Below are 15,440 nucleotides of genomic sequence, written 5' to 3'. Positions count from 1 at the left end.
CATGTGATTGAGGATAGCCATGTCACAACAAGGCGTTGTCCCTGGATGTTGTAGGTGGAAACCGTGCTGTTCTTGTACTTTAAATAACGGAGTTGCCACATTGAAAGAGACTCCATTTAAAGGTTATATACAGCCCTGTGATGGTAAACCCTGTAAATTAAAATGGTTGTTTTATAGCCTTGGTGCCACACTTGTGCATGTTACTGCTTCCTTCAAAGGTGGTATTTTCTGCTTCAAAGATAATTTTGATAACTCAGGAAATCATTGAAAATGACATTGTCAAGGTAAATAATAGCCAAATAAACACACTGGGGTTTTATTTTATATGCTGCAAAAGTCTCTTTTCTCAAGTTGTCACATTTCTGTCTTTAAGCTGGACAGTTTGTGTACGTAGCTTAATGTTCGAGGCGTGTGGGCTGCTGAATTCATATCTGTGCATAGATCGCCGCCTAGTGTTGGGTCCGGATGTTTGCACGTTGTTGTCCTGGAAGAGTCTTCGAAGTATCCTGGGATAGGTGACTCCTCCCCTGGACTACAGTGCGCATGAGCATCCTCTCCATCCTCAGATTGTTTTTTTCCGCCATTGGGTTCGGATGTGCTTATCTTGACTCAAGTTAGGAAAAACTTTTTTCAGGCCAAAAGGCCTTTAGTTCGCGTCGGTACTGTTCCCGATCGGTATCGATAGTTATTTGTTAGTTTACTAACTTCAAGACCAACTCTTTTCGCATCATATCCGACCATCGACCCGACTTCGACGATGGAATCGAGGACACCATTCAAGCGGTGTCCTGTATGCAATGCGAAATATCCCCATGTCGACGTCCACCCGGTGTGCAACAAATGCCTTTCACCGGATCACGACGAGTCCACATGTATGGCCTGTGCCCGATTCCGATCCAAAAAGACTCTCCGGAATCGACGAGCAGCGAGACTTGAAGCGCAGCAAGCGGCACCGGCCCCGACCAACATCTTCAGCGCCGAGGACGAAGATGTGGAAGACGTGGAGAACCTACCCTCCAGCCCCGCTTCCGAACACAACTCCGGATCGGAAGACATCGAAGAACGACTCTTTCACAGAGACGAAGCCGACACCGAGGTAGGAGACTACAATGAGGCCTTAGGGGCCGAAGAGAGTAGCTCCGGTGACGAGCAAGACCTACCCGTACAGACGGAGGATATTCCAGTGCGTTAGTCTATGGCTCCGGTCGAGGGATCGCCTTCGGGCCTTACCCACGACCTATCCCGCAGTTCTTCGGCCCCGCCCTCTGGCCCGGCCTCGGACATTCAGCGGCAGCCATTACTACCCAAAACAACTGGTTTCCCTTCATCGAAACCGAAAGCCGTATCGGTTCCACAGAAACCGAAACTGAAAGTAACACGGGTCGGATCGAGGCCCACCACACCTTCGACGCCAGCCAAACCCGTCGGCACCGATCGCACCAAACGGGACTTCGGTGCCGAGCTCGCAGCAGCCGACGTCGGCGCCGACACACGGAAAAAGGCCATCGGTGCCGCCAAACCGCCTCGGCTCCCGGCACCGAAACAATCGGCTCCAGCCACAGTGGTCAAAATAGCTGCTGCGTCTCACACTACTTCGAAAGCAGCACCAAAGGCACAATCATCGACGCCGTCGACAGCTACTACCTCTCCTCGACTCGATGACCCCGTGGCGCCGAAAAAGTCCACGCCTGCCTCTACAGAACCGGTCGGCGCCAAAGAACCGTCGGCGTTCCAGGTGCGGCAAGTTGCAGCGTCCTTGCAACGCATCAAAGAAAAGGCAGCCCTACAGGACCCTTCAGGCTCCGAGCCGAAAAAAGCTCAAAAAGCTTCTCCGGCACCGGCCAACATCACTTTTGGCCTGCCGCCATCCACGGCACCCAAACTGTTCAAAATCAGAACACGTGTCACCCACACTAGGATCACGCCTGCCGAACGCTCTCCTACGGAGACGTCACCATCCCACATCATCGATGCCGACACCGGCAGAATGATGCTCCACAAGCGGAGGATAACTTCCGAGCCAGCTTTGGACTCCTACCGGATCCCTCTAAAGAAAAAGCTGCCAGTGGATTCGGAACCAGTTCTTTACGAACCTCTCCATACCTCTTACCAAGATCCACAGTCCTTCTCTCCGACACACTCCGAAACCGACGTTTTGGAGGACTACATGGGTGACCACGTCCCCTACCCCGGAGACATGGACCCTGACGGCCAACAGGACCCTGATCAGGCTTGGGATGACCCTGCAGACCCGGGTGCACATATGGATACACAGGACACGCAGCTATATGGCGCGAAAACATCTCCCACAGAGGACACTGCCGCATTCAACGCCCTTATTGAACGTGCTGCGGCCAATCATGGTGTGCAACTCCACTCCGACACAATCGAGGACGATTTTCTAATGGATACTTTCGCATCCTCAGAAAGGAATATCAAAACTCTACCCATGTTGAAAGGCGTCCTCAAACCAGCAAAGGACATTTTCAAAGAACCCACCAGGGCACGAGTAATAAACCCCAGGATCGACAAGAAATATAGGTCGGAGCCTGGGGACCCTACCTACATTAGAGGCCAGTTGCCTCTGGATTCCATCGTAGTCGCCACTGCTCGCAAACGGGCGCACTCACAGACAACTGGGGATGCTCCTCCCCCGGACAAAGAGTCCAAGGTGCTAGAGACCTCCGGCAAAAAGATTGCAGCCCAGGCAGCTAACATATGGCGTATTGCCAATACTCAGGCGCTCCTAGCTCGCTACGATCGCGCACACTATGACACATTAGAAACATTACTCCAACATCTCCCTGACCAATACAAAGAGGGAGCAGAGATCCTCATCAGGGAGGGACAACTCCTCACTAACGCATCCATTAAGTGTGCACTGGATGCCGCAGACACAGCTGCCAGAGCAATAAACACTAGCGTCGTGTTACGACGACACGCATGGTTGCGAATCTCCGGATTCAAACCGGAGGTTCAGAATAACATCCTCAATCAGCCGGTCAACCCCGACTACTTATTCGGACCAGAGGTTGACACCACCCTAGAAAAAATAAAAAAGGACACAGACACTGCAAAGTCCATGGGGGCTCTCCAAACACAGACCTTTCGGAGTGGCTCCTTTCGTCGCCCCGGAAATAGAGGAGCAGGTAGAGGACAGGGGTCACAACAAACCTACAACAAGGGCAACACCCAAAGTACCTACGATAAAAACACCCGGGGTGGATATCGTGGTTCAAGCACAAAGGGTAGAGGACGCGGATACGGCAATACCAGATCCTCTCCCAAGAACAAACAGTGACGCCCTCTCCCTTCCTCCCGACCACATAACACCTGTCGGGGGAAGGCTACAAAGGTTCCTGTCCACGTGGAACTCCATCACCACGGACAGGTGGGTCAAAGATATTATCAAACACGGTTACTGCCTAGAATTAACCTCAACTCCACCCACAATACCGCCAAGACACCGTCCTATGTCCTCAGAGCACTTAGCGCTATTACAGCAGGAAGTGCTAAGTATGCTGCAAAAAGGCGCAATAGAGGTCGTACCCGTCCACGAGCACTGTACGGGGGTGTACTCCCTGTACTTTTTAATACCAAAGAAGGACGGGTCACTCAGACCCATACTAGACCTCAGACCCCTCAACCGCTACATTCTCTCAGAGCATTTCCACATGCTCACCCTCCAACAAGTCCTCCCATTGCTCAAACAGGGAGACTTCCTAGCCACGCTAGACCTCAAAGATGCGTATTTCCACATACCCATTCACCCATCACACAGAAAATATCTCAGGTTCACTATTCAGGGCCAGCACTACCAATTCAAGGTTCTTCCCTTCGGCGTGACAACAGCGCCCAGGGTCTTCACAAAGTGCCTAGCTACAGTGGCTGCACATTTACGGAGGCAACACATTCATGTCTACCCTTACCTGGACGACTGGCTTGTTCAGGCAAAGTCAGCCCAGCAATGCGCCAGCCACATGTCCCGCACCATTCACCTCCTTCACAGCCTGGGGTTCTCACTAAATTACCCAAAATCACATCTCCAACCCGCACACGTACAACAGTACCTGGGTGCGACCATAGACACTCTGGCAGCCACAGCTCAGCCAAATTTAGTGAGGATCAACAGCATGCAAATGCTGATTTCCAAGTTCAAACCCCACCACTCCCTTCCCGCGCGAGTGTTCATGCAGTTGATAGGCATGATGGCCTCCTGCATTTTCATAGTCCCACACGCGAGACTACATATGCGCCTGCTTCAGGAGTGCTTAGCACGTCAATGGACTCAGGCTCACGGGCAACTAAAAGACCTAGTGTTGGTGAGCGGTCGGGCATACAACTCTCTGCATTGGTGGAATCCACAAAACCTTTGCAAGGGCCGACCGTTCCAGGAGCCTGTTCCACAAATAATACTGACAGCGGACGCGTCTCTCCAGGGATGGGGAGCTCATGTACTCAATTACACAGTGCAGGGACTATGGACAACACAACAAAAGAAGATGCACATCAACCTTCTAGAACTGATGGCAATCTTCTTAGCCATGAAGGCATTCAAAGTACACTTGTGCAACAAAGTCGTGTTGATCCGGACGGACAACATGACTGCCATGTACTACATACAGAAGCAGGGAGGAACACACTCTCCACAGTTGTCTCATCTGGCTCAGAGCATGTGGAAGTGGGCCATTCAGAGGAACATGTTCCTCATGGCGGAACACCTCCCCGGCAAAGACAACCAGATGGCGGATCTGCTCAGCAGACACAGCCACCAGATGCACGAGTGGGAGTTACACCCATCAGTACTCCAACCGTACTTCCAGCAGTGGGGTCACCCAGAGATAGACCTATTCGCCACAAGCGAAAACGCAAAATACCAAAGCTTTGCCGCCAGGTTCCCACATCCGCAGTCGCAGGGCAATGCGATATGGATGAACTGGTCCGGCAGATTTGCGTACGCTTTTCCCCCAGCACCATTGATACCGCTGGTGGCTCGCAAACTCAGACAACACTCACTAACACTCATCCTGGTTGCTCCAACGTGGGCACGCCAGCCATGGTACACCACCTTTCTCGAACTTTCCGTGGTGCCCCATCAAACACTGCGGATCAAACCCGCGCACTTGACGCAGAACCATGGAGAGATTCAGCACCCAGATCCGCAACAGCTGAACCTGGCAATCTGGCTCCTGAAGTCCTAGAGTTTGGCTACCTAAACCTGCCACCTGACTGTATGGACATCATTAAGGAGGCCAGGAGACCCACTACCAGGGCTTGCTATGCAGCCAAATGGAAAAGGTTCGTCATTTATTGCAATAATACTGACATTAACCCGCTAGACGCATCCATCCAAAACATAATCTGTTACCTCCTACACCTGTACCGATGCAATCTGGCATACACCTCAATACGTGTCCATTTGACCGCAATATCAGCCTATCTCCAAAACAGGCAGCACCTCTCTTTATTCAAAGTGCCTGCCATCAAAGCCTTCTTGGAGGGACTTAAACGAGTAATTCCCCCAAGACACCCACCAGCACCGGTGTGGAACCTCAACCTGGTCCTCACCCGACTGATGGGTCCACCCTTCGAACCTCTCCACTCATGTGAGATTCAATTCCTCACCTGGAAAGTAGCTTTCCTAGTGGCAATCACTTCATTAAGAAGAGTTAGTGAACTCCAGGCACTAACCATTCAAGAGCCATTCATACAGGTTCACGCCAACAGGGTCGTACTACGTACCAACCCCAAATTCATGCCCAAAGTAATATCGCAGTTCCACATGAATCAAACTATTGAACTGCCTGTTTTCTTTCAAAACCCACAAACTGTCGCAGAAAGAGCACTCCATACACTAGATGTAAAGAGAGCCCTCATGTACTACATCGACAGGACTAAAGTCTTTAGGAAAACAAAACAACTTTTCGTTGCCTTTGCCCCACACCACAAAGGTAACGCCATCTCCAAAGCAGGTATAGCCAGATGGATCGTTAAATGTATTCAAATTTGCTATCAAAAGGCTAAACGCACATTAACGATTCCCCCACGAGCCCACTCAACACGTAAGTTAGGGGCCTCCATGGCTTTCCTTGTAAACATTCCTTTGCATGATATATGTAGAGCAGCCACCTGGTCCACTACACACACATTTACCAAACACTATTGTGTAGATGTGCAATCAAAACAGCAGGCAGCTGTAGGACAGGCTGTTCTCAAAACTCTTTTTCAGACCGCTGCAGTTGGCACTGGTAGCCGCCGCTAATAGAGGGTACTGCTATATATTCTATGCACAGATATGAATTCAGCAGCCCACATGCCTCGAACTGAATATGCTACTTACCAGTATGCATCTGTTCTTGGCATGTAGGGCTGCTGACATTCATATCGCCCTCCCTCCTCCCCGGCGCCTGTAGCAGCTGCAGCTCTCAGAATTACTGTAAGCATGGTCATCACTTTCTGTATCTACTCCATCACTGCCACAATGGCGAAAAACAATCTGAGGATGGAGAGGATGCCCATGCGCACTGTAGTCCAGGGGAGGAGTCACCTATCCCAGGATACTTCGAAGACTCTTCCAGGACAACAACGTGCAAACATCCGGACCCAACACTAGGCGGCGATCTATGCACAGATATGAATGTCAGCAGCCCTACATGCCAAGAACAGATGCATACTGGTAAGTAGCATATTCATTCCTTACTGTGGCAGAGATCTCTGGCGGTCTTGGGTGTTGTAAACATGTCATTCTGTAGGAAGAAAGGAGACCAGCATCTATTCAGATCACTTCTGCCAGACATTACTATGACATCTGCATGTCAATGGAAACTCATAACGGTTTCCTTCTTTGGAAGAATGGGGTTTTGCCGATGAAAAGGAACCTTTAACAAAGGGAAGTTGAAGCAGGTGTAGCCAGGATAGGTGGGACTATTCCTTATATTTTCTGATGCTGAAGTGGACTGGTTTTGAGAAGAGTTAGGATAGTGGGAGGGGAATTTCAGTGAATTTCTATAGCACACAGAAGTCTGTGATACCTTTTTCCGTAAAGGGCCTAACTGAAGCAGGAAATATGTCAGTGTGGTAAAACTTGGCAGGAAGAGTTGAGACATTTAGCTTTGTGTATTTAGAAGGTCTTGCCAAACTCACCTAAAGAATTGCTGCTCAGCCATTTTCCAGTCCGAGACCTGCTTGGGACTTGGAAAAGATCAGAGGACTCCATGGTGGAAGGGTTCACTCTGCCTTGAAAAGGCAAAGGAGTGGTGACTCTTGCTTCCCCTAATATGCTGTACATGAAAAGATTCTCTGATGGCCAGGTAGTCTGGCATCTTGCTGACCTGCATACAGAAAAGAACCTAGGACTAGACTAAAAGAGGTGTGCCTGCTGGTGGAAGTTGGAAAAATGTGGACAATATACAAAAGAAAATTGCATCTGATTGGAGGAAAACCATCAAGACCAGTGGTGATTGAACTTTTAGCTGTGGCCATGACTGGAAAATGTGAAAAGCATTTTAGGTGGAGTTGCAAAAGACCGAGTGTGGGCTTGCCACGAACTTGCATGGGCTTACAGTCTGCCCATTTGTTCAGTTTGTCACTTTCATTAGCTTGCTTCGTATTGGGTTGTGTTTCTTTCCCAGCTTGTCCATGTTGTGTTTGTCCCTCCCAATGAGGATAGTCTCTTTACCATCTGATTGGCTGGCTTCTATCCTTTTACTGTTCACTTTTAGGAAGGTATTTTTGTTGTTGCCTAAACACTCCATAAGACTGCATAGGTTTTCTAACACTCTCCTTAGTTTTCTTCTCTCCCCATCCCCATCCCCCACTCTCCCACACCTCTCCATGTTGCGGTCTCTCCAGTGTGCTCTGCCTCACCAGTCTCCCTGCCTCACCCACAGTCCATGTTGCTTTCTTACTCGTATTCTTCTCCCCCTAGTACGCTCTCCCTTGTGTGTTGTCTTTCCCTTCCCTGCCCACTGCCTGTTGCTGCCGATCACCCTCTCCTCTGTTGCCCCTCACACCCACCATACAGAGGAGAAAAAAAATCACTCCCGTAAAAAGCGAAACGTATATTCCCTACTGACATTTTGCTCGCTGAATACCAGCCCAGCACCCCGCATGACCCATATCACCATTGTACTAAACTTATATCTTGTAGAAATTGAAATTACATTAGAAGATAGATTTGAGAAACTCTGTAGTTGGTAAATGCATTAACACTAAACACTAACCAATTCAACAAATAAACAATATTCATAACTTATATTATAATATTAGAGGCTGTTAATAATCAGGACTCGATATGGCTTCAGAATGCCCTATCTGGTGTATCTTCCACAGAGTCGTTAATGTATTAGTGTGTTTTTTTGTGTGTGTTTTATTGCCTTTTTTGACCTGTTTATTCAATGAAAAAAATATAGTTGAGCTTTTCATTAGTATTATTCCAATGTGCAATTTGTAAAGATTTGAGTTGAGAATATTTTTTATCTTTCTTCTTTTTATTTAGGTCCCAGTTTTCCTTCTTTTCCTGGACTGTGTTTGGCAGTTGGTACAACAATATCCAGTGGCATTCGAATTTACAGAGACATATTTAACAGTTTTATCTGACAGTGTCTACATCCCCATCTTTAGCACTTTCTTTTTCAATTCACCATTTCAGAAAGATACGCACCACCTGGTAAGTTTTTTAATAACTTATCAAAGCATTATCTCCGGTCTAACTTGGAAGCCACACACCAGTTCTTTGGAACCTAATTATCTATTATCAGTTTCTTAGCATAAAGAGCACTTATTGTGTCCTACAACAAGCTAAATGTTTTTGTTTAATCATCTACCCTTGTAGATTTTTTCCTTATAGAATAAATTAAGTTTTCTAACATGATCCTTTATTTGGAATTTAAGACCGTGGATCTTTCCCTCTTCATAACAACCAATATTTCTGTTACAATGGAAAAGTCCCCTGCATGGTGATGGACGTGCCTCAGGTCCATGGATATCTGGACCTCTGGTAGTGATAATTGGTCATAGGCAGACAATGATCATGCGTGTACGCCGTGACCTAAGCCTGTCCCATGGCAATGCGGTCTTGGACTGGAAAGGGTGACCAAAGCTGTACCCTCAGAGGGCTGGAGGGCTACAGCCCTTACCTAGAGTTAAGTGACAAGAGTTGGTAGGGGCAGCTACCCCGTTTTGTGTTTCATAGTGTTCAGTAGTGAGAAAATACCTTTTTACTGGTTGTCACATGAGTAGTGCCTACTGGCCCATCTATGTATAGTTATGTGGCTGTATGCTTAACTCACCCTTGGGCTGTATGGAATGGCGGGTCATGCTGGACAGTGTATGTTACTTGCGTGCTGGGATGTGTGTGTACGCTTGTTCATAGTACATATCATAGAGACCTTTGGGTTCCATTTTAGGAATGCATGGCCTGGAAGGCTACAAGAGATAAGTACTGCAAACCCCAGACAGGTGATGTGTATTGCCTATATTCCTGAGGGTTGGGGTGAGAGCACATACTGGAGGAAGGGAAGCCAGAGCAACCTCTGTGCTCATCATATATCTCTTTGATTACATGAACAGTTAATGACCCTGTTTACCAGGCAGGTCGCTCCCCTCACCGCCACGCAGCCCCCTGTGTGACCACTGACCGCTTCTGCATTGTGTATGCCTGCGTTAGAGCGACTGTGCCCTCCTTCTCTTCTGTACCTACGAGTGAGTGATTCTCCCCCACTGTACCTGTGTATTTTGCTGCCTTGATTGTCCCCCTCTCCTTTGGTGCCCAGATTGTGTCCCTTTTTTCTTCTGTCACTCCCCGCGTCTCCCCCTCGCCGCTCGTTTCCCGCCGCCGCGTCCCGTAGCTCCGCCCCCTCGCACCCTATTGGCCGCCGCGTCCCATAGCTCCGCCCCCTCGCACCCTATTGGCCGCCCCGCTCCCACCTCCCAGCTGCTCCTCCCTCCCTCTCCCACTCATATGGAGGCTGCGCCTGGCCCGCGCCCAGCGCCAGACCCCCTGGCCCCCGCAGATGCCAGCCCACCCGCAAGACCTACAACGCCGCCACTCTCATCGCACTCAACACCGGCCGGAGCCCCGGCTGCGGCAGAGCCACCCCAAGACGCACCCACGGACCCTTCACCTGCCAATCCTGCAAGTTCTCCTGCATCCGGACCCGTACCGCACCCGCCTAGCCAAGCACCAACAGCAACCACCTGAAGCACCTGAAGTGCATCCTGCTCAACACCCGCTCCGTCCACAGGCACGCAGTGGAACTCTGGAACCTGCTCGACGCCACATGCCCAGACGTCGCCTTCCTCACGGAAACCTGGATGAACGCATCCTCAGCACCCGACATCGCCATCGCCATCCCGGACGGATACAAGATCACCCGGAGGGACCGCGCCAACCAGAATGGAGGAGGCATCGCCATCATCCACAAGAACACCATCCGCATCACGACCAACTCCGAAGACACCCTCACAGCCGCCGAACACCTGCACTTCCAGATCCACACCGACCCCAAGACCACCCTCCGAGGCACTCTCATCTACAGACCCCCGGGACCTTGCACACAATTCAGCGAAGACATCGCCGACTTCATCAGCCCGCACGCCCTCCCCTCCGCTGACTACATCCTCCTCGGGGACCTCAACTTCCACCTGGAGAACAACAACGACCGCAACACCACCACCCTGCTGGACAACCTCGCCAACCTCGGACTCAAGCAACTGGTGACCACCCCCACCCACTACGCCGGCCACACGCTCGACCCCATCTTCTCCTCCAGCAAGGACATCACCTTCAGCCACGCCACCGGACTCCACTGGACAGACCACAGCTGCGTCCACTTCAGCTTCAGAAGGACCACGACTCACCACCACCCGCAACTGGTCCCCCGCAGAAGCTGGAACAAGATCACTGCCAACCAGCTGACCACATCCCTGAGCCAGAACCCCCCCACCAGATCAGCGAACCCCAACCAAGCCGCCAACAACCTCACAAAATGGATCAGCAACAGCGCAGATGACCTCGCTCCACTGAAGACCCCCCCCCGCCAGACCCGGCACCAAGAAAGCATCTTGGTTTACCGACGGACTCAAGAGCTCCAAGAAGAACTGCCGGGCCCTCGAGAAAGCCTGGCGCAGAGACCCAACTACAGACAACATGACCACCCTGAAGCTCGCCACTCAAAGACATCACCAGCTGATCCACGCCACCAAGAAATCCGCATTCAAGGAACGACTGGACAACAACGCCCGCAACAGCAAGGAACTCTTCAACATCGTCAAAGAGCTCTCGAACCCCAGCGCCGGAAACAACGACATCACGCCCTCGCAAGACCTCTGCAACTCGCTCGCCTCGTGCTTCCACAGCAAGATCGCAGACATACACAACAGTTTCAGCACACAGCCAACGCACCCTACGACCGGAACAACGCCCCCCACCACCACCCTCCGCGCCTGGACCCCAGTCAACACCGAAGACACCATCCGCACGATGAACTCCATCCACTCAGGATCTCCAACCGACCCCTGCCCTCACCACGTCTTCAACAAGGCCGACTCCGTCATCGCACCCCACCTGCGGGACATCATCAACGCCTCCTTCGACACCGCCACCTTCCCAGAGAGCTGGAAGCACGCCGAACTCAGCGCCCTACTGAAGAAACCATCAGCGGACCCCACCGACCTCAAAAACTACCGCCCCATCTCGCTCCTTCCTTTTCCGGCCAAAGTCATCGAGAAAACCGTCAACAGACAACTGGCCGCCTTCCTCGAGACGAACGGATCCCTCGACCACTCGCAGTCCGGCTTCCGGGCCAACCACAGCACCGAGACCGCCCTCATCACAGCCACCGACGATATCCGAGCTTTGCTCGACAACGGGGAAACAACGGCCCTCATCCTCCTGGACCTCTCCACGGCGTTCGACACGGGTTGCCACCGCACCCTAGTGCAGCGCCTCAACAACATCGGTATCCAGGAGAAGGCACTGGAATGGATCATCTCCTTCCTCGCCGGAAGAACACAGAGAGTCCGCCTACCCCCGTTCAGATCCGAGGCCACCGAAGTCATCTGCGGCGTACCACAAGGATCATCACTCAGCCCCACCCTCTTCAACGTCTACATGAGCCCCCTCGCAGCCGTCGCACGCCAACACAACCTCAACATCATCTCCTACGCCGACGACACCCAGCTGATCCTCTCCCTCACCAACGACCCCACCACCGCCAGAACCAACCTACACGAAGGGATGAAAGACGTAGCCGAGTGGATGACGAACAGCCGCCTGAAACTGAACTCCGATAAGACGGAAGTCCTCATCCTGGGATCATCACCCTCCGCCTGGGACGACTCCTGGTGGCCCCCTGCCCTTGGCAGCGCACCCAAACCAACAGACCACGCACACAACCTGGGCTTCGTCCTGGACTCCTCCCTCTCCATGACCAGACAAGTCAACGCCGTCTCCGCATCATGCTTCAACATCCTACGCATGCTACGTAAGATCTTCCGGTGGATCCCCACCGAAACCAGGAAGACGGTCACCCAGGCCCTCGTCACCAGCCGACTGGACTACGGCAACTCCCTCTACGCCGGAACCACAGCCAAACTCCAGAAACGACTCCAGCGCATCCAGAACGCCTCAGCACGCCTCAGCACGCCTCATCCTGCACATTCCCCGACACAGCCACATCTCCGTACACCTGAGAAACCTGCACTGGCTCCCCGTCAGCAAGAGAATCACGTTCCGACTCCTCACCCACGCACACAAAGCTCTCCACAACCAAGGCCCAAGATACCTCAACGACCGCTTGACCTTCTACACTCCCACCCGCCAGCTGCGATCAACCTGCCACGCCCTCGCCGCCGTCCCCCGCATCCGAAGAGCCACAACAGGAGGAAGATCCTTCTCCTACCTGGCTGCCAAGATGTGGAACTCCCTCCCCATCCACCTCCGCCTGACCCAAGACCACCTCTCCTTCAGGAAGCAACTCAAGACCTGGCTGTTCGAGCAGTAGTGGACCCCCCTCCCCCAAGCGCCTTGAGACCCTCCGGGTGAGTAGCGCACTATACAAATGCTTGATTGATTGATTGATTGGGGCATGGGCTCGTTGTTAGGGAGAAGGTGGACAGATGAGGTTGGCACTGTGAATCAGGGTATCTTGATAGAGAGGAAGAATGAGGTCTTTAAATCTTTTTGAGGCATTTTTCAGTGGAGGTAGATAGCCAGGTGTGATCCTCGCTTACTCCTTTGGCCTGTGTTGTGGGTCAGTCAGAATTGGAGTCCCTCCTGTTGTGGCAGACTGTCCCTTTGAGGGAGGGCAGTGCAGAGGAGAGAGCACTCCAAAGGAGCTGACACTCACTACCTTAATTGTAAAGGCTCAGACACTAAATCACATTTGGAGGTGGGAGCATGAGCCCCACACTTTGTTAAATCTCCTTCTTCGGCCCTTGTTTGTATTTTATTGTGTGCTAACGGTTTCGAATAAAAAATGTATCCAAAAAAAAAAAAAAAATCTCCTTCTTCAATTGGAGAGAAGCTCCTGATTTCTAGCTACTGGAACCAGGGCTAGTCTCCCTGTGAGGTGAGGGGCCATTATCCAGGAAGTCAAGACCATTTTCCCAAATACTGGAGCACCAGTCTTCTGTCTGCTTCTCAAGACCAGTGGACCCTGTGAGGATGAGGAAGCGAGTTACTGAAGGGAGCAAGGCCCAGCCATGATCCTACCAAAGTGCGAGATGCCTAGTCCATCAGGTTGGGCAAGACTGTTCGAGGACGGCAGGCCCGTTGGGTACTCGCATGAACTTAGTGTGTAGCACTGCTGAAGTTGACTCTTAATGCCAAACGTATATTTTGTCATGTGGAGGCTAGGGTGGGCCGCATCTGAACGTCTTTTCGGGTTTCAAATGGGAATAACAAGACTCGCTACAAAGGGATGGCAAGACTCTGGGATACCACCAACGGTGATGCTGACACACCAACCTTAGATTATGGATATTATTTAGTGTGTTTCCTATTTGCCTTTTGTGCTTATATTAAAATACTACTTTTTTCAGAAAAGCAAGTATTTGACTGGACACTCGCCTTACTGCGGTTACTGTTTGTAGCTTGAGCCGTGCATCTGTGTAAGCCTCACACCGACCTCCCCCTTGAAGAGCATTGGACTGCTCGACCTGCGCTATCACTGAGAGTCAAGTGCTGACAGTGGCAGTACTTGGCCTAGTAACCCAGGGCCCATTACTGGTCGGGTCCTGGAACATCATGAGTAAAAAGCCACAACCCTCACGTTTGGGGCCAGTCACTCCTGCGTGCCCTGTGGCACTCTGAAAGAGGTTTCAACAGTTCCAAATATGAACTTCTCCCTCTGTTTTTAAGGAGTTTAAGGACAATTTCTAAAGCGCATGTTCACCAAACTGTCTCTTGGCGCTGGATTGCTAATACTGCCTTGATCCACAGTTATTGGTAAGCCTGTTTGAATAGCCATGTCTTCAGAAGCTGTCTGAATCTGGTGTAGTTAGAAGTGGACCTAAAGTCCAGCGGCAGAGTATTCTATACTCGAGGGGCAGTCATAGAGAAATTGCGTTCTCCAGCCCAATGGTTTTTGCACGGAGGGACCACCAAATAGTGTAGGTGGCTAGAGCTCAGTTTTCTGGTAGGACAATACTTGAGGATCCGCGATTTGACGAAAGCAGGACAGTTCAAATACAAGGCCTTAAAGACCTACAAGCACACCTTGAACATTGTTCTCTGTGCGACTGGCAGCCAATGAAGGTTCTTTGTCACTTGGGTGACGTGGCCATATTTGGGCAGATAATAAATCGACCGAGCGGCCTGGTTTTGGATTACCTGGAGCCTACGCAATAGGACTTTAGGAAGACCCAAGTAAAGAGAGTTGGCATAGTCAATTCTAGACATTACTTGGTTCAAAGCCTCTTTAATAAGGAATTTCTTTATCTTTTTTGTGCGTCAAAGTTGGCAGAAGCTTGCCGATGTCACAGCTCTTACCTGCTGCTTAAATGATAACTCCTCTTCAATCATGACCCCATGGCTTTTTACTGCCATTTTAGGAGAGGGAGGGGGACCCATCTCACTGGGCCAAGGTGATGGGACCCAGTGGTCCACTTTAATTTTTGTAACAACTATCTCCTTTTTGTCGGTATTCAACTTCAACTGATTACTGTTCATCCAATCCCGGATGAACAGCATAGTGTCCTTAAATTGTTGTCTAGCCGTGGGGCTATCGTTGATCATGAATAGTAATTGCATATCATCAGCATAGTTAAAGATGTTAATTTCCTTGTTCTTAAGGGAATTGACCAAGGAGCGGATATAGATATAAAAAGGTGAGGAGAAAGTGAGTAACCTTATGGTACCCCGCAGTTCAGTTGTACCTTAAGTGACACAAAGGGGGGTAGCCTAACTGATTGGGATCTCTCACTCAAAAAAGATATGA

The 15,440-nt window shown here is 50.7% G+C and overlaps 1 protein-coding gene across 2 annotated transcripts in view; it reads left to right on the top strand.

Moving 5' to 3' along the window:
* Positions 1-15,440, top strand: part of MTMR12 (myotubularin related protein 12) — a 674,853-nt gene that overhangs the window by 597,779 nt on the left and 61,634 nt on the right. For both annotated transcript variants that reach the window (XM_085630615.1, XM_085630625.1), the window contains one exon: positions 8,498-8,668. In XM_085630615.1, the coding sequence (XP_085486741.1) occupies positions 8,498-8,668 (171 nt within the window). The remainder of the gene's footprint in view (positions 1-8,497; positions 8,669-15,440) is intronic.

Source organism: Triturus cristatus, chromosome 2_1, assembly GCF_964204655.1.
Source record: "Triturus cristatus chromosome 2_1, aTriCri1.1, whole genome shotgun sequence".
NCBI classification, from domain to species: Eukaryota; Metazoa; Chordata; class Amphibia; order Caudata; family Salamandridae; genus Triturus; species Triturus cristatus.
The sequence above is the reverse complement of the archived record's forward strand: the minus strand, read 5'-3'. Positions and strand labels throughout refer to the sequence as shown.